This window comes from Eleutherodactylus coqui, chromosome 4 (assembly GCF_035609145.1).
Source record: "Eleutherodactylus coqui strain aEleCoq1 chromosome 4, aEleCoq1.hap1, whole genome shotgun sequence".
Taxonomy (NCBI): Eukaryota; Metazoa; Chordata; class Amphibia; order Anura; family Eleutherodactylidae; genus Eleutherodactylus; species Eleutherodactylus coqui.
In genome coordinates this window covers 267,886,093-267,909,811 of record NC_089840.1, presented here as the reverse complement: position 1 = coordinate 267,909,811, position 23,719 = coordinate 267,886,093, and the positions used below count along the sequence as shown (strand labels likewise).

At 47.9% G+C, this 23,719-nt stretch overlaps 1 protein-coding gene across 1 annotated transcript in view; it reads right to left on the bottom strand.

Moving 5' to 3' along the window:
• Window positions 1-8,292: 8,292 nt before the first annotated feature.
• Window positions 8,293-23,719, bottom strand: part of LOC136626336 (ovostatin-like) — a 117,714-nt gene continuing 102,287 nt past the window's right edge. Inside the window, exons 36-39 of the mRNA XM_066601310.1 lie at window positions 14,091-14,159; window positions 13,892-13,997; window positions 10,722-10,771; window positions 8,293-8,617 (exon numbers count right to left, since the gene is read on the bottom strand). Of these exons, the coding sequence (XP_066457407.1) occupies window positions 8,609-8,617; window positions 10,722-10,771; window positions 13,892-13,997; window positions 14,091-14,159 (234 nt within the window). The 3' untranslated portion in view covers window positions 8,293-8,608. The remainder of the gene's footprint in view (window positions 8,618-10,721; window positions 10,772-13,891; window positions 13,998-14,090; window positions 14,160-23,719) is intronic.

The window sequence follows — 23,719 nt, the reverse complement described above, 5'->3', positions numbered from 1 at the left end:
TCTCCCCGCTCTCCCCCGCCGCTCCCCACCCCCCGAATCTTTAGAGACGAGCTGGAGGATACTCGGCTAAGGCACTACTCGCTCGAGTAGTTAGCCTTAGCGAGTATACTTACTCATGTCTAGTGGTCACCTGACCCTACTTGACATCTGTGATTGCAAGGTGTCTACAAGTAAGTTCTGTTCGGGTCTTGCAAGAGAGAGAAGTGTTGGAAGTGCTGCTAGAGGACCACACAGACGCGTTCAGCCTGTGTGGCCCAGAATGGAAGAGGCTGAAAGGAAACTACAGCCTGCTTTACTATACCCAGGAGATGTAAAAGTACCCCTTCAATGCTAAGAGAGAGAATGAAGAACCGCCATGCAGCGCACCTTTACCTGAATGTGAGTGTTGACCGGTAGAGAGTTGGAGAGAAGAGAGTGTGTTGCTGGGATCCGAACTCACAGATAACAGGACTGTGGTTTTCTCCTGTCCACCCGTGAATCCTCCCTGTCACACCACTTTGACATTTTTGCACTGTTTTCCTGCTAGTGTGTATCATCAAGTTATTTTCAAGTAAACGAGCTTCACCGATTGTTCCCGGTTTGGCTCAGAAAGTTAAATTCCTGTGTGTAGTCTCTTTATTAACAACAACTGGATTCACCGCAGAGGATGGAACAATGGCGTCACGCGTGACACAAAGGACTAAGGTAATCCATCATTGGATTTCCCTGTTTAATAGCCTGCCATTGGCCCCTTAGACATGTCCCTGGTTACCCTCTGGGTGGGAGGCAGTAAGGCCACCATGACAAGGCCCAAACTCTATCCCGCTGTCTCCTAGACTGAGGCTCGCTCTTCGGATGTTGCAGGGCGGAGCTATAATGGCATCACGAACAGGATGAATTTTATGTGCCTGTTCTCAAGAAGCTGCCAAAAAGACATTTTTCTGACATTTTTTCAGTCGGGGAAGATTTTTGCCCATGTCTCAGCTACATAGAATCACTTCCGGCTCGAAGGCCCTGTGAGATTTTCTACAAGTCCAGGAGAAGATCCATCCGATCCTCTGAGTTACTTTAAATAGTCAAGGACAGGATCCCTCCAACCCACTAAGCCTGCAGCAAGTATCAGGACATGGTTGCGATTTCTCTGAGCCTCCAGGAATTAAAGTAAACACAATCGCGGTTCCTCTGAGCCTAAGCACATTTACCATAGTGGTGAAAAACCGAGTCATCTGCCAGAAATGCAGAAAGAAGACCTCAGTTTATACACAGCAAGAATGTGTTACAAGTTAAAGAAGGATTGTGTTGTATTACCAGACCGTGTGTAGTTGCCTGTATTGCATGCTGAGCAGCCGGTTACTAATATGGACTTTGACTGTATACGGAGTCAAGATGGCGCCCAGCCCTCATGTTCTTCATTAACAAATCTTCAGCCCATGAAAATTTACTGCCAAACTGTTTCAGCCAAGGCTGAGGAAAAATTAGGGGGGGGGGGGGGGGGCGGGGGGGCTGCCCACACCACGGAGCAACAGTCTGCAGCTGGGAACTGCCCAGAGGAGGAGACTTCCTCTGCTTCCAGCGAGCCACTTGTCTCAGCAGACCAACAAGGACACGAAGGAAGGAGGAAACATGGCCTCCTATACTACCTTACACTGCCTGCCAGGCAGATTTCCACCATCTTAACCCAGGCTTTACTGGAGCGATGAACCAGTGCTATAAGAGTTGGTGATGCCCTTGCTATCCCCTCTCTCCTCTGCCAGAGAGGTGCCTCAAAGAGACTTCCCAGTGGGATTCTATCCGACTTAGGAATCTGAGGCCCACCAGAACAAGGACTCTCCTAACTTCTTCGTCATCAGAGGAAGAACAGGGACCCGCTGCTGAAGAAAGAGGGTCTTTCTTTGTGCTATAGATAGTGATTAGAGATGAGCGAGCATACTCGTCTGAGCTTGATGCTCGTTCGAGTATTAGGGTGCTCGAGATGCTCGTTACTCGAGACGAGCACCACGCGGTACTTGTCTCGATTAAACGAGCACTGACCATTGAATTCAATGGAGCCAGCAATACAGCCGGCTCCATTGAAAGCAATGGGCTGCTGGCGATCGCGGGATGAATTGTCGGGAAGGGCTTAAATATATAAGCCCTTCCCTGCAATTCATCCAGAAATGTGTAAAAATAAAAAAATATATATATGCTCACCTTGTCCCGGTAGATGGAGTTCAGCGCGGCTGGCCTGCAGTGGGTGTGAAGGGGGTGTGAGTCAGACCTGCCCCCTGATTGGCTCAGCGCTGAGCTAATCAGAGGCAGATCTCACTCACACCCATTCATGAATTCATGAATGGGTGAGTGAGTGTTGCCTCTGATTGGCTCAGCGCAGCTCTCAGCTGAATGACAGCAGTTCAGCACCACAGTGCAGGGGACAGCAAGAGAACACTCGGCTATGCCCCGGCAGCTGAAGGGAGGTGAGTATCTATTTTTTTGTTTTTTAAATCACTTTTAATTCATTTCCAGGGAATGGCTTATATGTAAAGCCCTTCCCTGAAAAAGAATTCAGGTGTGCCAGCGGACCATTGTCTTCAATGGAGTCGCCAGCAGCAGCAGCGGCTCCATTGAAGAGAATGCCTGCATTTTTATTCTTTTTTACACTAAAATCTTTCTTTTTCAGGTAAGGGCTTATATTTTTAAGCCCTTCCCGAAAATTCATCCCGCGCTCGCCGGCAGCCCATTGCTTTCAATGGAGCAGGCTGTATTGCCGGCTCCATTGAATTCAATGGGCTAACATCGTTCTTCTCTGCCACAGCTGTTACAGCTGTGGCAGAGGAGAACGATCGTTATGCTGACAGTGCGGGGGGGGGGGGGGGGTCTCACTCTTGCCACTATTGTGGCTTAATAGTGAGACCTCGGAGCCCGAAATGCAGCCCTGCATGTTGCTCCTCGCCTGCCCTATCCATTTCTGAGTTTTTTACATGACTTTGGTGATTTGCTAAGATTTTCACAAATGAAAACCTTAGCGGAGCACCAGTCATATACAAAAATGCTCGAGTCGCCCATTGACTTCAATGGGGTTCGTTACTCGAAACGAACTCTCGAGCATCACTGAAAGTTCGACTCGAGTAACGAGCACCCGAGCATTTTGGTGCTCGCTCATCTCTAATAGTGATCCATCAAGAGAATATGGAGGCCAGAGCCATTATTCCACCAGGGTTGCAACCCTTCAATAGGGGCTTTAAGGACCCAGGTTTTCGGCTGTATTTTACCAAGTGGCAGAATCAAGGACCCCCGCCAGGAATGCGGAAACCTTTTACCAGATCCCCACCTGCCACTGCTTCTCCCCGGGACACAGAACAAGTTCAGGATACTGAGGTAAGGACCTTTCTATGCCAAAGCCCATCCCTCGGTTCTTCTATTGGCGTTAGTTCTTGAAGCAGCATGTCCACTCCCACTGGGTTCAGCACAGATTTTGAAACTGAAGAACCATTGGTTCCACCGGTGTTGAGAAAAGTTACCTAGTGTTAAGAGACTCCCATTATTGTGAGCTAAAAAGAGTGTTGTTTGTTTTTCTGGACTTTGTTTTTTCCTTGCTAAGGGTGACTTCACACGAGCATGTTTTTGTACATACATAGGTGCGTACATACGTGCAATCCCATGTACGTGCTAAAAGACGCGTGAATGCAAGTCCGTGCATTGTCTTCAATGGAGCCGCAACTGCTACCGGCGGCTCCATTAAAGGCAATGGTCTTCTGGCACCCCTGAATTGTTTTTCAGGGAAGGGCTTTACATATAAGCTCTTCCCCGAAAAAAACGGAATTTTAGTGTAAAAAGAAAAGAAATAATAATAATGCACCGTTGTCTTCAATGGAGCTGCGGCTGCTGCCAGCGGTTCCATTGAAGACAATGGTCTGCCGACGCTCCCGAATTGTTTTTCAGGGAAGGGCTTTAAATATAAGCCCTTCCCTGAAAAACAACAATTTTAGTGTTAAAAAACACAAAAAGAAAAAAAAAACTTACCTGCCCCCCGCTGCCATTTACCCGTGGGGATGAAGAACACATCTGCCGCATGCTGAATGGGCTGCCTCTGATTGGCTGTGCCCTGTGACCAATCAGAGGCAGCTCTCAGCTATTGAATGACAGCTGAGAGCTGCCTCTGATTGGTCCCAGCACTCAGCCAATCAGAGGCAGCACTCACTCACACACTCCTGCGCATACACATACCCCCATCAGGAATCGCATTCCCCGCAGCCAGAGCTGAAGAAGGAGCCACCCCCGCTGTTTTTAACTGCAGAGGCTTCCCAGCTGATGGCCAGCTGAAAACCCCTTACCCGGCGGCGGACCAGAAGACAGCATCTCGCTCTGTGTTGAAGCACAGAGCAGAGTCGCCATGACTTAAGACACAGTGCCGTTGCAGAAGGCACCCCCCGGTGTAAGATTGTGGTGGACAACAGGGAAGACACAGCACCGACCCTCCCATAAATGCCACACCCTGTCCACACACAGAGCACCACAGCAGCACGGAGCCGGCAGCAGTGCGCTACTGTCCCTTACATGCGTCCCCCGCACACAGCATGAGAAGAGCACGGAGCCTACAGTGGCGGGGGACTGTGAGTTAGAGGCTGTGCCCGCTTACAGCAGCAGGGGGAGGACAGCTCGGAGACCACAGCAGGGAGCCTACAGCGGTGGGGGAATGTGGGTTAGAGGCTGCGCCCGCATACAGCAGCAGGGGGAGGACAGCTGGGAGCCCACAGCACCGCAGCCGGGGGACAGACGTTTACCTGTGGAGGGCTGTTCACTCACATACCACATAGTACGCCTCACATTACAGCAGTTTAGCACCTTCCAGGACCTTAAACTATTGACCCTATAGGAAGCTGTCAAACCCCTAACTTCCGATGGCGTCAAGATACAATAAAACCCATCAACCATTATATTCATGCATATTTGACTGATGTACTGTTCTTCCTGTTGAGTACTCACACTTTAGATGTTTATTCCTTTCCAATGCACTGGATAGTCTGCAATGACTTGGCAGAGGCTTTCTCCTATTCCCGATCTCTATCTCAGGCTTCTTTGGACTAGACTGATAGACGGCATATAGCTCCACCCACACGTTGCTTTTTCCTGCCACTCTGACCCAGCCTGCAAAGGGGTTCTATGCTGCCAATCCAAGGCCCTCTCTCTTACTGGCCCTGACTGAATGCTCCAGGAGCTGTTGCTAGATGACGTACACTCACCAGGGGATGAGGAATCTCACCAGTGCACATCTATAAGGAGACATTGTGAACAGGCGTTTTTGCATTGTGCTCTGTGGCGATAATCCGGCCACGGGTAACACAGTGCAAGCTTCCTATAGCGTTGCTATGGAAAGCGCAGCCCTGCTGTCCACGAGCGGAGAATCATAACGATTCTCTGCTTGCGGGATTCAAATTGCAGCATGCTGCTATTTGCCACAATTCTCTGCAGTGAGCCTATGTGTCAGATAGGCTCACCACGGAGAATGGTCAGCTGTCTCCTGCTCCCGTAGCGGTATCCCGCCGCGGGATATCGCTACGCCCGTGGGCAGGCAGCCTAATACAGCATTATTCTGTACCTTAGTAAGCATGATCCAACTTATCACATGAACACAGAGGTATAGTACAGAAATGTTGTAGTGTATTGGCCCAGAATGCATATTCCTGGCCCCTCCATGAATGGTATAAATGTCATGTCTTTTGTATGTCCGCTGTGCAAAGTTGTCTAGTCATTTTATTGTTTGTATATCACAGCTGCAGCAAGTGAGAGATTAATGTTTGCATGAGACTGGGAAATGCCTGCAATGTATCAATTTATGTCCTGTCATTTGGTTTGTGAGAGTTCATAAGTATGAGTGTCTGAGAGCGGGAAAGGAGTTCATCTTCTGGGTTCCTGAGTAATCAGAGTGGCAGCCACATGGGGGTACCTTTAACCCTCTTGTGGTGAAGTATGGAAGAAGAGTAGCGATTCCTGAGGGTCCATATACTAGGAATTGTGGAGAAGAGAGAGAAAGAAAAGTAAGAGAGATTTAGAGTGAGCATGTCCAGAAAGAGCCGAGATCACCGTGCAGAGGTACTGACCTACATGAGTGTCTGTGGAGTGACTCTACCCCTATCCTCCTCTGGAGAGTTCCCATGCCAGGAGCGGTTCCTGTCAGACAACTGAGACTGCAGGACCGCTGTAATCCTGTGTTTTCCTCCTTGACCTCAAACCTGCCGTTTTACCTGCAATTTGCAATTTGTGCCTTGTTCCAAGTTTTCTACCAGTAAAGTTTTGCCAGGCCCTGACCGTTCCCAGGGACTTGAGGTACTTTAATACTGTCTGCGGCTCCTTTATTTATTTACCGCCAAGGGTCATTCCGGTGGGTAACGGAACGGTGGCGTCACTCGTGACAACCTTATATCCTGTTCTCATGTTTATTGTCCATCCCTCTCCTAAGGGGTGTCCAGAAAAGGTCCAGCGCTGCTTTGGCCGAGGCTACATGTGTCTTTCCGGGAGGGAGCCTGGTAGATGCCACCATGACAAGTGACCAGCACTGGACACAGTATTCCAAATGAGGTCTGACTAAGGAAGAGTAGAGGGGGATAATGACCTCACGTGATCTAGACTCTATGCTTCTTTTAATACATCCCAGAATTGTGTTTGCCTTTTTGGCTGCTGCATCGCATTGTTGACTCATGTTCAGTCTATGATCTATTAGTATACCCAAGTCTTTTTCACATGTACTGCTGCTTAGTCCAGTCCCTCCCACTTTGTATGTGCTTTCTTCATTTTTCTTGCCCTGATGTAGGTCTTTGCATTTCTCCTTGTTAAATACCATTCTGTTAGTCGCCACCCGGTTTTCCAGATCTTTTTGAGTACTCTCTCTCTTCCCTAGTGTTAGCTTTCCCTCCTAGTTTTGTGTCATCAGCAAATTTGATCAGTTTCCCCTCAATCCCCTCCTCCAGATCATTTATAAAAATGTTGAACACTGGGCCTTGGACAGAGCCTTGTGGTTCCCACTTGATACATTCTTCCACTTGGATGTGCAGCCATTTATGACCACTTTGAGTACGATCACTCAGCCAGTTGTCTTGTCAATCCCATATTTGGTCATTTTTTCAATAAGTATGGTATGAGATACTTTGTGAAATTCTTTACTAAAAATCAAGATATAATATATCTACCGCATTTTCCTGATCAACCCAGTCGGCGATTCTGTCATAGAAGGAAATAAGATTAGTCTGGCATGACTTGTTTAGCATGCTGGCTTTTGCTAATTACTCCATTCTCATCCACGTACTTGCATACATGCTGTTTAATAATTAGTTCAAAGATCTTTCTTGGTATGTGTTAGAGATTTTGCAGATTTAGTGGACCCACTGTGTGTCCCTGCCAGATGGAACCAGCCGGCAGGAGAGACAGCTGACAAGGTGAAGGCAAAACACAATGCAAGAACTCAGTACAATGACAAAAGGACCTAACCATGGATTTAGGTGAATTAAGTGTCCCTGTCCTTGAGGTACCCCTGGTGGTGGAGAGGTCCAGGCCATCTTACCTGACCCTGGTACCTAGATGTCCCTACCTGTCTAATGGCAATGGGAATCACGGGCCATATGCATCAAGCAAGGCCTTTATGAAACACTGAAACAGAAACACTGCAACAGAGAAGAGCAAGATGGACAAACAGGAAGGAAATGGACACACATACAGTTAAGGCAAAGATACAAACAGTGTAGTAGAGTAAAAGTTCAGACACAGAGGACCTAGCAGTGGGGTGACCTGAGAAAACGCATCGCACAAAAATCGCAAAGCACCAACTTGCGATGTGTTGCCAACATTAGAAAGTCCCCTTGACAATTGCGTTAAAAAAACGTTACGATATTGCAGTGTTAAAAAACGCAAGTGGGTAGGAGCCCTTACCTTGAGCTAACTCAATATTTTCCAGTAAGTTCAGTCCAGATGTGCAACTAATAGGTCCCCTGTCCACGGCCGTGACGGAATATCGCTAGCGATATTCCACTGTGGGGACGCAGTTGAGGGGGGGGGGGGGCGGTGGTGACAGATAGGCTCGCTGTGGAGAATCGCGGCAAATTGTGGCATGCTGAGATTTGAATTCCACGAGCGGAGAATCGCTATAATTCTCCGCTCGTGGACGTCGAGGCTGCGCTTTCCATAGCAACGCTATGGAAAGCGCTCACTGCGTTACCCTCGGCCGGATTATCGCCGCGGGTAATGCAATGAACAATCGCCCGTGGACAGGCAGCCATAGACATTGTCATATGTTTCTAGAGAGTTTTCTTATGGCTGATTGACGCAAACATAAGATGGACACAATTGTGAAGACTGAAAGGATTTAAATTTATTTCGTGAAGAATGATTATCACTAAAGAGATTGAGAAGAATCAAATTTTCATAAAAGAATCAAACTGATTTCCTTGAAGCACGAAATGCATAGAAACAACCCGACGATAAATGCCGTGAGTCTTCTGATAGTGGTTGCATTGATGTTCTCGGGTTCATTCCATCTGTTCGGTGCTTGTAGATGATCTTTCAGTCTTGCGGTATGCAATCTAAAATCTACGATAACTCTATATGTTATAATGGACACCTAATATCCATCCATTTATGTGATCCTGCACGGTAGTCCCCATTACTCCTTCTGGAGAAGGAAATACAAGCAGTTATTGTCAAGCGGTTTAGTGGTATCTTATTCTGTATGGTCCACATATATCTACTAGCATACGAAAGAACAAAACTGGTAACAAATTGCATATCAATTAATTTGTGATCATCTTATACCCTCAACCTGCCTCGTTCCAGGTACGCCTCATCGCCTTGCAAGCCAGTACTGTAATGTGTTGGCTCAATGGTCTACTCTACTGCACTACTCTTACTAGTATCACATACCTAGCTCTTCTACATTCCTATTAGCGAAACCTTGGCTTAACTGACAACTCTACTGCACTTCTCCCTACAGTGCTGCATCGTCTTTGCTTGTGCTACCAGATCTGTGGCTTGACCAACTTTGCTCACGTTCTAGTCCTGATGCCTCAAACCTCTATCTGTCCAACCCCAAATTGCCTGAACACCCATCTCTCCATTATATTCTTCTCGGTATGTCTTGAGTACTGTAATCTTTATGCCATTTGAGTGCCTTAATTCTAACCAAAGTCATGGGAAAGGGTGGATGCTCTACGTAATACACCCCATTTGTTACTTTCCTTGCAAATTGGACCATTAAAGATCAGTTTGTGAGGAGCAGAGCAGCCCTTTTCAGTTAATTTGACATTAAATTGATTAAAGTGGGGACTGTCATGTTTAATGATAAGAAGATGCAGCAACATATTCAGGATCTTAAAGGGCTTGTACCACAATTGCAGGTTATCTCCTATCCACAGCATAGGTGATAACTTGCTGATCGGCAGTTGTCTCATTGCTGAAACCCTCGCCGATCCCAAAGGGGGTCCTGTGTCTCCCATCCTCCTCACTGCAGGGTTTCTGCACCCCTTGCTGTGAGAAGGAAAATGAATGGCATGTTGGTCGCTCAAGAACACTAACACACCATTCACTTCCAATGGAACTGCGGAGAAACCCAAGTGCAACCCGCTCGGGTGTTTCCCTCAGCCCCATTGAAATGAATGGAGCCCTGACCACAAAAGTTCTGCCAGCGCTCCATTCCTAGTGACTTCACTGCATGGGAAGAAGCAACATCCATGGTGACAGCCCAAGCTGGACACAGGAGTCCCATTCTCAAAATTGGCGGGGGTCTCAGCAGTTTCACTCCCACCCATCAGCAAGAAATTCCCTACTCGGTGATTAGGGGATAACTTGCAATTGTGCTACAACCCCTTTAAGTCACATGACCATGCAGAAAAGGTCCTTGAAACTGTAGAGAGAGGAATAGAGGAGTAGGTGGAGCATAAGCCCAGATATAAAGTGGAGATCCTGCCAGTCAAGTGCAGAGGTTGACAGTGCAAGTGTGGTGAGCTGTCTCCCAGTCTAAGTTTTACAGTAGGCTGGTGTGATTTCCCCCATTTTGTCGGTTTGCTGCCAGTGGACTGTCTAGGAGCAAAAGCCTGGTGCGAGAAGGGCAAGTATGATAGTGGAGCAGAGAAAGTGGCAGTCTGAGTATCTCTACATAAGTAATCAGGGGATGGGTAACGTGATGAAGTAGCATACAGCTGTCTAGTGTATTCAATATCGAGTGAATGAATGGACTCTTAACCATTTCTAGTATCTAGTGAGAACATAACTGCCATGTTGAAATGTCCTATGAATGCAGTGACGTAACCACTAGGAGTCTGTACAAGACTGTACCCACCAAGTAAAGAAATGAGCTAACTGAACTTTCTGCCTCTGTCTATCTACTCTTGTATCATCAATGTGAGAAATTCTGGTTTATAACCCACCCAGGCCGCGTGGACCTCGTGGTTCTGTTACAATTTCACACTAATGCCATAAGTCACATGTGTTTGAGAATAGATCTTAGAAAATTGGTTCCTTCTGAATGTAGCAGGCACCACCTTAATGTTGCCACCTGTAAACCTCAAGTGAACTGACTGCTGCAAAAATCGCAAGTAAGGATTTATTTGTGACTCTAAGGATCAATCAGATTACCAAAATAACAAGACTTATGGAGGCAACCTACTGATATTGACACCACCAGACGTTTTCCAACATTCCTATAGTTAGATGGCATTTACATGACTTGGGCATGTCTAAAGGAAGGAAAGGGCTTCTAAAGACATTCTTTATTTTCTTACCACATCTTTAGGTGAGCAGGGGTGATAGAATATTGCAGAAGCCTCTCCACCTGTAAAGAAAAAACATAAAAATGTTCTTAAAAACATGTGATTACTGGACCCATGAGATAAAATGTATCTGAAACCCACCCTTCATCTGCACAGAACATGTCCACATCCACTTCTTAATACAGCAGCTAATTTTCACCCTCATTATGCAGCAATTTTTTTCTGCCTTTTTACTCCCACCTTCCCAACGTAGCCGTATGAGAGCTTTCTTTCATTGCGCGACCAGTTGGGTTATTAAAGCAATAACTTTGGAGTAAATATGATGTATTGATAAACTTTTTAATTTTTATTTGGAGAGATGAAAGAAAATTGCAATTTCCCTAAATTTTTTGTTTAGTTTTGACCTTATATGCGGTATAAAAGTCATGTTAACGTTCTACTTTGGTTCAGTACTATGACGGTGACACCAAATGTATATAGATATGGTTTTGTTATAGTTAATACGTTTTACTGCTTTTGCTCAATGAAAGCAGTTGAAAAAATATGGTTATTGTGTCACCAGATTCTGAAAGTCATAACTGTATGTTGCTGTGTGAGAGCTTTTTTTGGGGAGATGGCTTGATGGTTTCATTGGTCCCAATTTGGGGTACATGCAACTATTTCATCATTCTGTATTCTAATTTTTAGCAAAGAGAGATTAACGAAAACAGCAATTCTAGAATAATTTTTTTCACCATAGAGGTAAAAAAAATCTAATAATTATATAGTATGTGCTGCTATGGCTGAAGTAATGCCAATTATGTGTACTTTTATTTCCGCTGGATTTCTGACATAAAGCATTTTTAATTGAAAAGGATTTTTTTCGTTTTTATATTAACATTTTTAAACTTTTTTTTTTAGTAATCCCCTAATTGTTGCTATAATACATTGCAATACTTCTAAACTGCAGTGTATTATAAAGCATAAAGCTGACAGCCCTCGTATTAGGCCCTTCCTCTGGAAGGGCTTACTAAGTGTACTAAGATGGCAGATTTGAGGGCCATTACTAGGCCTTTAGTTACAATGTCAACTTATTGGAACCCAAAGATCCCATCACAGGGGGCAGAGATAGCCTTCTCTCTCCAACCGCTTAGATGCAATGACGGGGATTGGTGTTCTCTGATCCTGGCCATTGTAACATTACAACATAACTGTGTGATACAGTTGACACCTTATGCTGGTAGAACAAGTGTATAATTACCGCATTGTGCATGTACAGTGGGTTGAGAGAAGCATCTTCTGGAACCCACTGTACATGTAAAGCAGATGCTAGGAATGGGTTAAAGGTTTAAGTTTTAATCTTTGTTGTAATTTATTGTACATACATGACATTAATCCCATCAATCAAATCTAGTAGGTTATTTGTAAATCATAGACACTAGCTGTTTCCAAAGTCACCTACAAAAGGGGTTGTGTTCTGCTGGACCTTTGGGGTCTGACTGTAGGGGGATGGCTATTGTGTCAGAGCCTGAGGCCACTGGAGGATTCTCTATTATTCTGGTGGTCCTTTATCACCCTGACTGCCACTGCTCAATCCAGGTAGATTTACAGATGTACTAAAGTTTAAATGGACTTTGTAAGGGGTTAAATAACCTTGCATATATATCTATGCGCATTATTGCTTGATTTTATATATGTTCCTGCTAGAACCTTCAGAGAGGTCATCTCACTGTTTTTCCACTCTAACTTTGTTGTTTTGGATTAACAGGACTTGAGTTGCCTGTTGATTGATTGATGGGCTGTGTATAAACGGCAGGTGCTGTTGCCGAGTCAGGTTGTTGCTCAGCAACTTTTGCAGAAAGCAGAGAGCCTTGTGAGGGATGAGCTGCCCCAGTGCAACTGGAGAGCTGGGTTTTCCTGTACGGGAGAGAGGCAGGGAAAATCAGATTCCTGGACTGGTTCTACCCAGCAGTTGCAACAGGTGTGTTAAAGGCAGGTCTGCTGATCGTCCGAGGAAATGTTATCTGCAATTACCGAACGCAAGTGCTGAGCTGTCACCAGGAAAGAGATCACCAGCGGCAGCAAAGAGACCAACAGCCATTCTCCAGATACTCAAATTTCGGTGGTGCATAATCGTGAGAACCATCACCCAGGCTCTTCACCAGTAAAATGGAGTATTTTGACTTCATCATTTTACTGCCTTCCCACAGATACTATGCCAGTAATCTGTTCAAGGGACAGTGACTACATATTTCAGTTATTTAATTAATCGAAGTTCCTGAAACGCCAAGTTACTTCAGAAGAGACTCCTATTTTCAAATGGCATATTTGGAGGTATTTGGTAAACCATTTATTCACTATGTCAATTCTACACATCCCGCACGATATTAAGAAAATCCTATGCATAGGGTACGAACTGAAAAATAGTGCTCGAGCGTTAGCATTGTTTGTATTGTATCTAGAGATGAGCGAGCATACTCGCTAAGAGCAATTACTTGAGCGAGCATTGTCCTTAGTGAGTACCTGCCCACTCGGAAGAAAAGATTCGGGTGCCGGAGTGGGTGAGCGGTGAGTTGCGGGAGTGAGCGGGGGAAAGAGAGGGAGAGAGAGATCTCCCCTCCGTTCCCCCTGCTCTCCCCCACCGCTCCCCGCTGACACCCGAATCTTTTTTTCCGAGCGGGTAGGTACTCGCTAAGGACAATGCTCGCTCGAGTAATTGCCCTTAGCGAGTATGCTCGCTCATCTCTAATTGTATCCATATAATCGTGTCGGATGTTATTGCCTTATTATTCTTTATGTAACATTCAGTAAAGCATTGTTTGTTCAGCTGAACTAGTGTCAAGCCTCTCCATAACCAGCGTCATAATGCGCACCTGCAACCTGTTTCAATGCATTAAGATAGCTTTCTGCACCAATGTTTATTTGCCTTTTCAATAGCTTTATTATGGGTTGTGTTGTATGAAGACAGCAATGACTTTCCAGTGTCTTAAGATAAGATAACTTGTTGCAATAAGTTCTCACAGCCATTTAACGTTTGCTACAACTATACTGCTAAATATGGAAGATCGGAGATTCTGATAAATAAACCAGTTCCTAAGTAAGCTGCTGACAATATTGCAGCCTAATAGAGAGATTGTAACCAATATTGTAACCTAATAGAGAGATTTTAATTTTTCACATCTATATAAAGTTAGAGACATTACCTGTTGTATAATATTGCGATACGGTAGCGCGGCCAGGCCGATACTCCATAACCCGGTTTTCCTGGGTGAAGGTCATGGTGAAGCATTTCTTAGCGTTATATGGTAGCTGTACAAATGAGATGAGGGTTACATATGCCATTCAGTGACATCCATGTTCGTGAAAAAAAAGGCAGAGGAGAGGCAAATGTCAAATACTCACAGACTCCCAGTATAAATTCATAGAATTGCCGTCATTTTCAACGTGTGATACAATCCCATCGTCCACCATCTGAAAGAAGAAAACGTAATGGAGTTTTAGCAAGGGTTATCATGAAATACTTTCATTGACTCTCTTATTTCAAAAACCTTTTAAAAACCACCCACTTGATTTTTCATCTTAGCACTTCGAACTAATAACTTTTTTTTTACAGTACTATGGGAGGAGGGTTGTTTTTTTTGCAGGACAAGTTGCAGTTTCTACATGCCCTGTTTTGGATTATGTACAGTATATGTTAACATTCCATTATTAATTTAATTGGGAGCAAAAAAAATAAATAAAGCCACCATTCTGACAGGTTTTCTTTTTCTGTTTATTGCGAGACTTGTATGAGCTGATATACCCGACTTCACCTGAGTTAATTTGGTACTGGTGTTTTACCCGTTGTTCGCATGGACAATTTTATGAAGTCATAGTTACTTCAGAGAAACCGAGGAATTAAATATGTATACACATGGAGTAATAATAACAATAAACTTCATTTATATAGCGCCAACATATTCTGCAGCGCTTACAAGACAGGGGGAATAAAAACAAAACCATGGTTACATGAAGTAAACAATTGATGGAGACAGTAGGGGTGCGGGTCCTGCTCCAACGAGCTTACATACTACAGATAATGGGGTGAAACAGAAGGTAAAGGGGCTGGAGATGTGCCCGGTATGGTGAGGTTGACATCGAGGGATGCTATACACATGAACAATGGTCAGACTTACGCCGTGTGATGGCTGAATCGGTATGACTGCAGGGGGCCTTTGATTACGGCTAGCAGGGATTGTAGTCGGTAGGACAGGGAGCATGTTATCAGGCAGAGTACAGAGGGGTTTGGTTTAGGGTATACGGCATGCCCCCCTGAAGGTGTGCATTTTTAGAGCACGCCTGAAGTTTTGTGTGGCAATGATTGCTCAGATAGTTTGGGGTAGCGTATTCCAGAGGACTGGTGCTGCTCTGGAGAAGTCTCACAGGCGGGAATGAGAAGTTTGAATTAACGGGGCACTTAGCCTGATTTTGTTAGCAAAGCAGAAGGCGCGGGCTGGGTAGTGAATTGAGATGAGGGAGGCAATGTATGGCGGTGCGATGCCTTGGAGAGCTTTGTGGATGAGAGTCGTGGGTTTAAATTGAATTCTGTATTTAACGGGTAGCCAGGGCAGTGAGTGGCACAGGGCAGTGCCGCCCAAGTAGTGGCTGAACTGGAAGATGAGCCTGACTGCAGCATTTAGGATGGATTGGAGAGTCTGGCTCGGGGGAGGCCGATCAGCAGCAAGTTGCAGTAATCGAGCCGAGAATGCAGGAGGGCAACAGTGAGCGTTTTTAGCATGTCCACAGTGAGAAAAAGGCGGATTCTTGCCATGTTCTTGAGGTACAGCTGACATATTGGGGCCAAAGATTGGATATAGGGGGTAAAGGAGAGATTGGAATCCAATATAACCCCAAGGCAGCAGGCATGCTGGGAGTTATGGTGCCACACACTGAGATGGAGATGTCAAGATGAGGTTGGTTAGCAGAGGGTGGAAACAGGAGAAGGACAGTTTTTGAGAGGTTCAGTTTTAGGTAGAGAGAGGGCATAGTGTTAGAGACAGCGGACAGACAGTCGGTGGCGTTCTGGAGGAATGTTGCTGTGATGTCACAGAAAGAGGCATATAACTGGGTGTAGTCAGCAGTAGTGTTAGATTCTCCTCAGACGGCATGGACCAATGTGCCTCTGCAGAATGTGCCACCCCTCCCACTCTCCCCACTTTTTACTCTTAAGGGTAACGCCTAGAGATGAGCGAACGTACTCGTCCGAGCTTGATATTCGTGCGAATATTAGGGTGTTCGGGATGCTCGTTACTCGTAACGAGTACCACGCGGTGTTCCGGTTACTTTCAGTTTCCTCTCTGAGACGTTAGCGCGCTTTTCTGGCCAATTGAAAGACAGGGAAGGCATTACAACTTTCCCCTGTGACGTTCAAGCCCTATACCACCCCCCTGCTGTGAGTGGCTGGGGCGATCAGATGTCACCCGAGTATAAAAGTCGGCCCCTCCCGCGGCTCGCCTCAGATGCCTTGTGAGCTAGCTGAGGGACAGTGGTATCGTGCTGGAGCTGCTGTAGGGAGAGCGTTAGGAGTTAGTGTAGGCTTCAAGAACCCCAACGGTCCTTCTCAGGGCCACATCTAATAGTGTGCAGTACTGTGTTAGCACTGTATTTTTATTTTTTTTTCAAAATTGGATCTGCAGAGCATTGCGCCCTGCAATAGGGACAGAAGTGGTGGTTAGGCAGGGAGAGTGTTAGCAGTGAGTGTAGGCTTCAAGAACCCCAACGGTCCTTTCTAGGGCCACATCTATCCGTGTGCAGTACTGTCCAGGCTGCTGTTAGCAGTGTTGCATTTTTTTTTTTTTTTCTCAAAACCGGCTGTGCAGACCATTGCACCCGTCATTAATACTACAGGGATAGAATTGTGTAGGCAGGGCTAGAAGACATACATTATTCATTGAATAGACGCAGTGTGGCTTTTCCTTTGAAAAACAAGGGAAAAAATTCTATTTCGCCTGCCTCTGACAGTCCTCAGGGCTCTGGGTACGTGTGTGCTGCGTGCAGAACGTTAAAAAAAAATCAGACGCAGCCAGCTACGTTTTACTGCAGGCTTGCGCCAATTTTTTTCCTGCATGGGAAATCCCTGATCTGCTGTAGCGAATAACTTTGCATCACTGCAGTTCTGTGACACATTTGCAGGGCCACAACACAGTTATTAAACTTAGTAGTATTCATTGAATACACGCAGTGTGGCTTGTCCTTTGAAAAACAAGGGAAAAAATTCTATTTTGGCTGCAGGCTTGCGCCAATTTCTTTCCTGCATGGGAAATCCCTGATCTGCTGGAGCGAATAACTTTGCATCACTGCAGTTCTCTGACACATTTGCAGGGCCACAACACAGTTATTAAACTTAGTAGTATTCATTGAATACACGCAGTGTTTCTTGTCCTTTGAAAAACAAGGGAAAAAATTCTATTTCGCCTGCCTCTGACAGTCCTCAGGGCTCTGGGTACGTGTGTGCTGCGTGCAGAACGTTAAAAAAAATCAGATGCAGCCAGCTACGTTTTACTGCAGGCTTGCGCCAATTTTTTTCCTGCATGGGAAATCCCTGATCCGCTGTAGCGAATAACTTTGCATCACTGCAGTTCTCTGACACATTTGCAGGGCCACAACACAGTTACTAAACTTAGTAGTATTCATTGAATACACGCAGTGTGGCTTGTCCTTTGAAAAACAAGGGAAAAAATTCTATTTTGGCTGCAGGCTTGCGCCAATTTCTTTCCTGGCTTGGAAATCTCTGGTAATACAGCATGCTGCGGGGTAGGGGTAGGCCTAGAGGACGTGGACGTGGCCGAGGACGCGTAGGCCCAAGTGAGGGTGTGGGCACAGGCCGAGCTCCTGATCCAGGTGTGTCGCAGCCGACTGTTGCGCGATTAGGAGAGAGGCACGTTTCTGGCGTCCCCACATTCATCGCCCAATTAATGGGTCCATGCGGGAGACCTTTATTAGAAAATGAGCAGTGTGAGCAGGTCCTGTCGTGGATGGCAGAAAGTGCTTCGAGCAAGCTATCATCCACCCAGTGTTCTGCGCCGTCCAGTGCTGCAAATCCGAATCCTCTGGCTGCTGCTCCTCCTTCCTCCCAGCCTCCTCACTCCACTACAATGACACATGCTCAGGAGCGGGAAGACTCCCAGGAACTGTTCTCGGGCCCCTGCTCAGATTGGGCAGCAGTGGTTCCTCTCCCACCAGAGGAGTTTATCGTCACTGATGCACAACCATTGGAAAGTTCCCGGGGTCCGGGGGATGAGGCTGGGGACTTCCGGCAACTGTCTCAAGACCTTTCAGTGGGTGAGGAGGACGATGACGATGAGACACAGTTGTCTTGCAGTGAGGTAGTAGTAAGGGCAGTAAGTCCGAGGGAGGAGCACACAGAGGATTCGGAGGAAGAGCAGCAGGACGATGAGGTGACTGACCCCACCTGGTGTGCAACGCCTACTCAGGACAGGTCTTCAGAGGGGCAGGCAAGGACAGCAGCAGGGCAGGTTGCAAGAGGCAGTGCGGTGGCCAGGGGTGGAGGCAGGGCCAGACCGAATAATCCACCAACTGTTTCCCAAAGCGCACCCTCGCGCGATGCCACCCTGCAGAGGCCGAGGTGCTCTAAGGTCTGGCAGTTTTTCACAGAGACGCCTGACGACCGACGAACAGTGGTGTGCAACCTTTGTCGCGCCAAGATCAGCCGGGGAGCCACCACCAACAGCCTCACCACCACCAGCATGCGCAGACATATGATGGCCAAGCACCCCACAAGGTGGGACGAAGGCCGTTCACCGCCTCCGGTTTGCACCGCTGCCTCTCCCCCTGTGCCCCAACCTGCCACTGAGATCCAACCCCCCTCTCAGGACACAGGCACTACCGTCTCCTGGCCTGCACCCACACCCTCACCTCCGCTGTCCTCGGCCCCATCCACCAATGTCTCGCACCGCACAGTCCAGCCGTCGCTAGCGCAAGTGTTGGAGCGCAAGCGCAAGTACGCCGCCACGCACCCGCACGCTCAATCGTTAACCGTCCACATAGCCAAATTTATCAGCCTTGAGATGCTGCCGTATAGGGTTGTGGAAACGGAGGCTTTCAAAGCTATGATGGCGGCGGCGGCCCCGCACTACTCAGTTCCCAGTCGCCACTACTTTTCCCGATGTGCCGTCCCAGCCCTGCACGACCACGTCTCCCGCAACATTGTACGCGCCCTCACCAATGCGGTTAGTGGCAAGGTCCACTTAACTACGGACACGTGGACAAGCACAGGCGGGCAGGGCCACTACATCTCCCTGACGGCACATTGGGTGAATTTAGTAGAGGCTGGGACAGAGTCAGAGCCTGGGACCGCTCACGTCCTACCCACCCCCAGAATTGCGGGCCCCAGCTCGGTGGTGGTATGTTCGGCGGTGTATGCTTCCTCCACTAAAGCACCCTCCTCCTCAACCTCTGTCTCGCAATCTAGATGTGTCAGCAGCAGCAGGACGTCGCCAGCAGTCGGTGTCGCACGGCGTGGCAGCACAGCGGTGGGCAAGTGTCAGCAGGCCGTGCTGAAACTACTCAGCTTAGGAGATAGGAGGCACACGGCCCACAAACTGCTGCAGGGTCTGACAGAGCAGACCGACCGTTGGCTTGCGCCGCTGAGCCTCCAACCGGGCATGGTCGTGTGTGACAACGGCCGTAACCTGGTGGCGGCTCTGCAGCTCGGCAGCCTCACGCACGTGCCATGCCTGGCCCACATCTTTAATTTGGTGGTTCAGCGCTTTCTGAAAAGCTACCCACGCTTGTCAGACCTGCTCGTAAAGGTGCGCCGGCTCTGCGCACATTTCCGCAAGTCCCACACGGACGCTGCCACCCTGCAACATCGGTTTAATCTGCCAGTGCACCGACTGCTGTGCGACGTGCCCACACGGTGGAACTCTACGCTCCACATGTTGGCTAAGCTCTATGAGCAGCGTAGAGCTATAGTGAAATACCAACTCCAACATGGGCGGCGCAGTGGGAGTCAGCCTCCTCAATTCTTTTCAGAAGAGTGGGCCTGGTTGGCAGACATCTGCCAGGTCCTTCGAAACTTTGAGCAGTCTACCCAGGTGGTGAGCGGCGATGCTGCAATCATTAGCATCACCATTCCTCTGCTATGCATCTTGAGAAGTTCCCTGCAAACCATAAAGGCAGCCGCTTTGCGCTCGGAAACAGAGCCGGGGGAAGACAGTATGTCGCTGGATAGTCAGAGCACCCTCCTGTCTATATCTCAGCGCGTTCAGGAGGAGGAGGAGGAGCATGAGGAGGATGAGGAGGAGGGGGAAGAGACAGCTTGGCCCACTGCTGACGGTACCCATGCTGCTTGCCTGTCATCATTTCAGCGTGTATGGCCTGAGGAGGAGGAGGAGGAGGAGGAGGATCCTGAAAGTGATCTTCCTAGTGCGGACAGCCATGTGTTGCGTACAGGTACCCTGGCACACATGGCTGACTTCAGGTTAGGATGCCTTTCTCGTGACCCTCGCGTTACACGCATTCTGGCCACTACGGATTACTGGGTGTACACACTGCTCGACCCACGCTATAAGGAGAACCTTCACACTCTCATTCCCGAAGAGGAAAGGGGTTCGAGAGTGTTGCTATACCACAGGACCCTGGCGGACAAGCTGATGGTAAAATTCCCATCCGACAGCGCTAGTGGCAGAAGGCGCAGTTCCGAGGGCCAGGTAGCAGGGGAGGTGCGGAGATCGAGCAGCATGTACAGCCCAGGCAGTGCAACAGTCTTTAAGGGCCTGGACAGCTTTATGGCTCCCCAGCAAGACTGTGTCACCGCTCCCCAGTCAAGGCTGAGTCGGCGGGAGCACTGTAAAAGGATGGTGAGGGAGTACGTAGCCGATCGCACGACCGTCCTCCGTGACGCCTCTGCCACCTACAACTACTGGGTGTCGAAGCTGGACACGTGGCCTGAACTAGCGCTGTATGCCCTGGAGATGCTTGCTTGTCCTGCGGCTAGCGTCTTGTCGGAAAGGGTGTTTAGTGCGGCTGGGGGAATCATCACAGATAAGCGTACCCGCCTGTCAACCGACAGTGCCGACAGGCTAACACTCATCAAGATGAACAAAGCCTGGATTTCCCCAGACTTCTCTTCTCCACCAGCGGACAGCAGCGATACGTAAGCAATACGTAGGCTGCACCCGCGGATGGAAGCTACGTTCTCTCTCACCATCCAAAACGGGGACATTTCTGCTTCATCAATCTGTGTCTAATATTCCTCCTCCTCCTCCTGCTCCTCCTCCTGAAACCTCACGTAATCACGCTGAACGGGCAATTTTTCTTAGGGCCACAAGGCTCACTCATCTAATTTTTCTAAACAATTTTTATATGTTTCAATGCTCTTAAAAGCGTTGAAACTTTAACTTGAACCAATTTTTAGTTAAACTGGGCTGCCTCCAGGCCTAGTTACCACTTAAGCCACATTAACCAAAGCGATTAATGGGTTTTACCTGCCATCTTGGTTGGGCATGGCCAATTTTTACTGAGGTACATTAGTACTGTTGGTACACCAATGTTTTGGGGCCCTCACCTACAGTGTAATCATAGCAATTTGTATGTTCTTCGCCTGCACTCATGGTACAGAAGTGTGTGTGGGGTTGGCCTACACTTTAGCTACATAAATGTAACTTGGGCCTTGACTATACTGCAGCTACTGAAATGGAACTAAGACTGCGCTCCCACTATACTGCTGCTTCGGAATTGTTCCTGGGGCCTGTGTAGGCTGCTACAATGACTTAAATGGAACTAAGACTATGCTCCTCCTATACTGCTGCTTCGGAATTGTTCCTGGGGCCTGTGTAGGCTGCTACAATGACTTAAATGGTACTAAGACTATGCTCCTCCTATACTGCTGCTTCGGAATTGTTCTTGGGGCCTGTGTAGGCTGCTACAATGACTTAAATGGAACTAAGACTATGCTCCTCCTATACTGCTGCTTCGGAATTGTTCCTGGGGCCTGTGTAGGCTGCTACAATGACTTAAATGGAACTAAGACTATGCTCCTCCTATACTGCTGCTTCGGAATTGTTCCTGGGGCCTGTGTAGGCTGCTACTATTACTGAAATGGAACGAAGACTGCGCCCCCACTATACTGCTGCTTCGGAATTATTACTGGGGCCTGTGTAGGCTGCTACTATTACTGAAATGGAACTAAGACTGTGCTCCCCCTATAATGCTGCTAGTGATATGTTAGTGGGGCCTGTCGCTAATGCTACGGCTGAAATGTTACTAATTCTGGGCTCTGCCTATACCACTGCTAATGGTATGTCTCTGGGGTGTGGAAACAGAGGCTTCCCAAAGACATGATGGCGGCGAGGCCATTTCCCACCAACGCTGTTACTGTTAAGGTGCATATAACCACGGACACGTGGAGAGGACACGTAGTGCCTCCAAAACATCCCCCGCCACGGCCCACTTAATCCTGGCCACATTCCGAAAACCAACAAAATAAAGCCGCGCTACTAGGTCCGCAGTCACCACCACATTACCACCAACGTGGTTACTGTTAAGGTACATATTGCCAGTCTGACTGGGGCATGCAGTGTGGGCCGAAGCCCACCTTCATTAAACATGAATTTATTACCTCAGCTGTGATGGGCAATGCAATGGGATATACTGTATTTATGTACCGCCGGTGGCTTCCTGGCACCGACCCATGCTGTGGGTCCACACGGAGTTGTAACTACATGTGTCCACTTCTAAAGAACCCCAGTCTGACTGGGGCATGCAGTGTGGGCCGAAGCCCACCTGCATTAAACATGACATTATTACCTCAGCTGTGATGGGCAATGCAATGGGATATATTTATGTACCGCCGGTGGCTTCCTGGCACCGACCCATGCTGTCGGTCCACAGGGACTTCACAATAGGGAGTTGTACCTGCCTGTGTATATGAATTAAAAACCCTGCTCCGGTTGGGGCATGCAGTGTGGGCCGAAGCCCACCTGCATTTAATCTGACGTTAGCTCTGCTGTCCAGGGCACTGCAATGGGTTACATTTATGTACAGCCGGTGGGTTCCAGGGAGCCACCCATGCTGTGGGTGCACACGGAATTCCCATTGCGGAGTTGTACCTGCCTGTGACTATTTATAAAAAAACGCTGTCTGACTGGGGCATGCAGACACCTTGACAGAATGAATAGTGTGTGGCACATAGGTTCCCCATTGCTATGCCCACGTGTGCAGCTCCAGATAGAGGTGGCACAGGATTGGATTTCTCATTGCTTCTGTACAGCATTGTGGACTATCGCCCCGCCCCTTTTAAAGAGGGTCGCTGCCTAGCCGTGCCAACCCTCTGCAGTGTGTGCCTGCGGTTCCTCCTCATGGCAGACGCACTTCTAAATAGACATGAGGGTGGTGTGGCATGAGGGCAGCTGAAGGCTGCGCAGGGACACTTTGGTGTGCGCTGTGGGGGGGAGGGGGGGCGGTTGGGCAGCATGTAACCTAGGAGAAGTGGCAGTGGAGTGTCATGCAGGCAGTGATTGTGCTTTGTTGGAGGTAGTGTGGTGCTTAGCAAAGGTATGCCATGCTAATGAGGGCTTTTCAGAAGTAAAAGTTTTTGGGAGGGGGGGGGCCCCACTCTTGCCGCTATTGTGGCTTAATAGTGGGACCTGTGAACTTGAGATGCAGCCCAACATGTAGCCCCTCGCCTGCCCTATCCGTTGCTGTGTCGTTCCCATCACTTTCTTGAATTGCCCAGATTTTCACACAAGGAAACCTTAGCGAGCATCGGCGAAATACAAAAATGCTCGGGTCGCCCATTGACTTCAATGGGGTTCGTTACTCGAAACGAACCCTCGAGCATCGCGAAAAGTTCGTCCCGAGTAACGAGCACCCGAGCATTTTGGTGCTCGCTCATCTCTAGTAACGCCCTTTTTATTCAAATTTACCCCCAGACTGGAGGTTGCAGCCCCTTCTTAGCCTTAAAGGCATATTCCATCCCTGCAGTCCATGGCCGCTTCCATATGTACTTTACAGCCTTTCAGTGTATACAA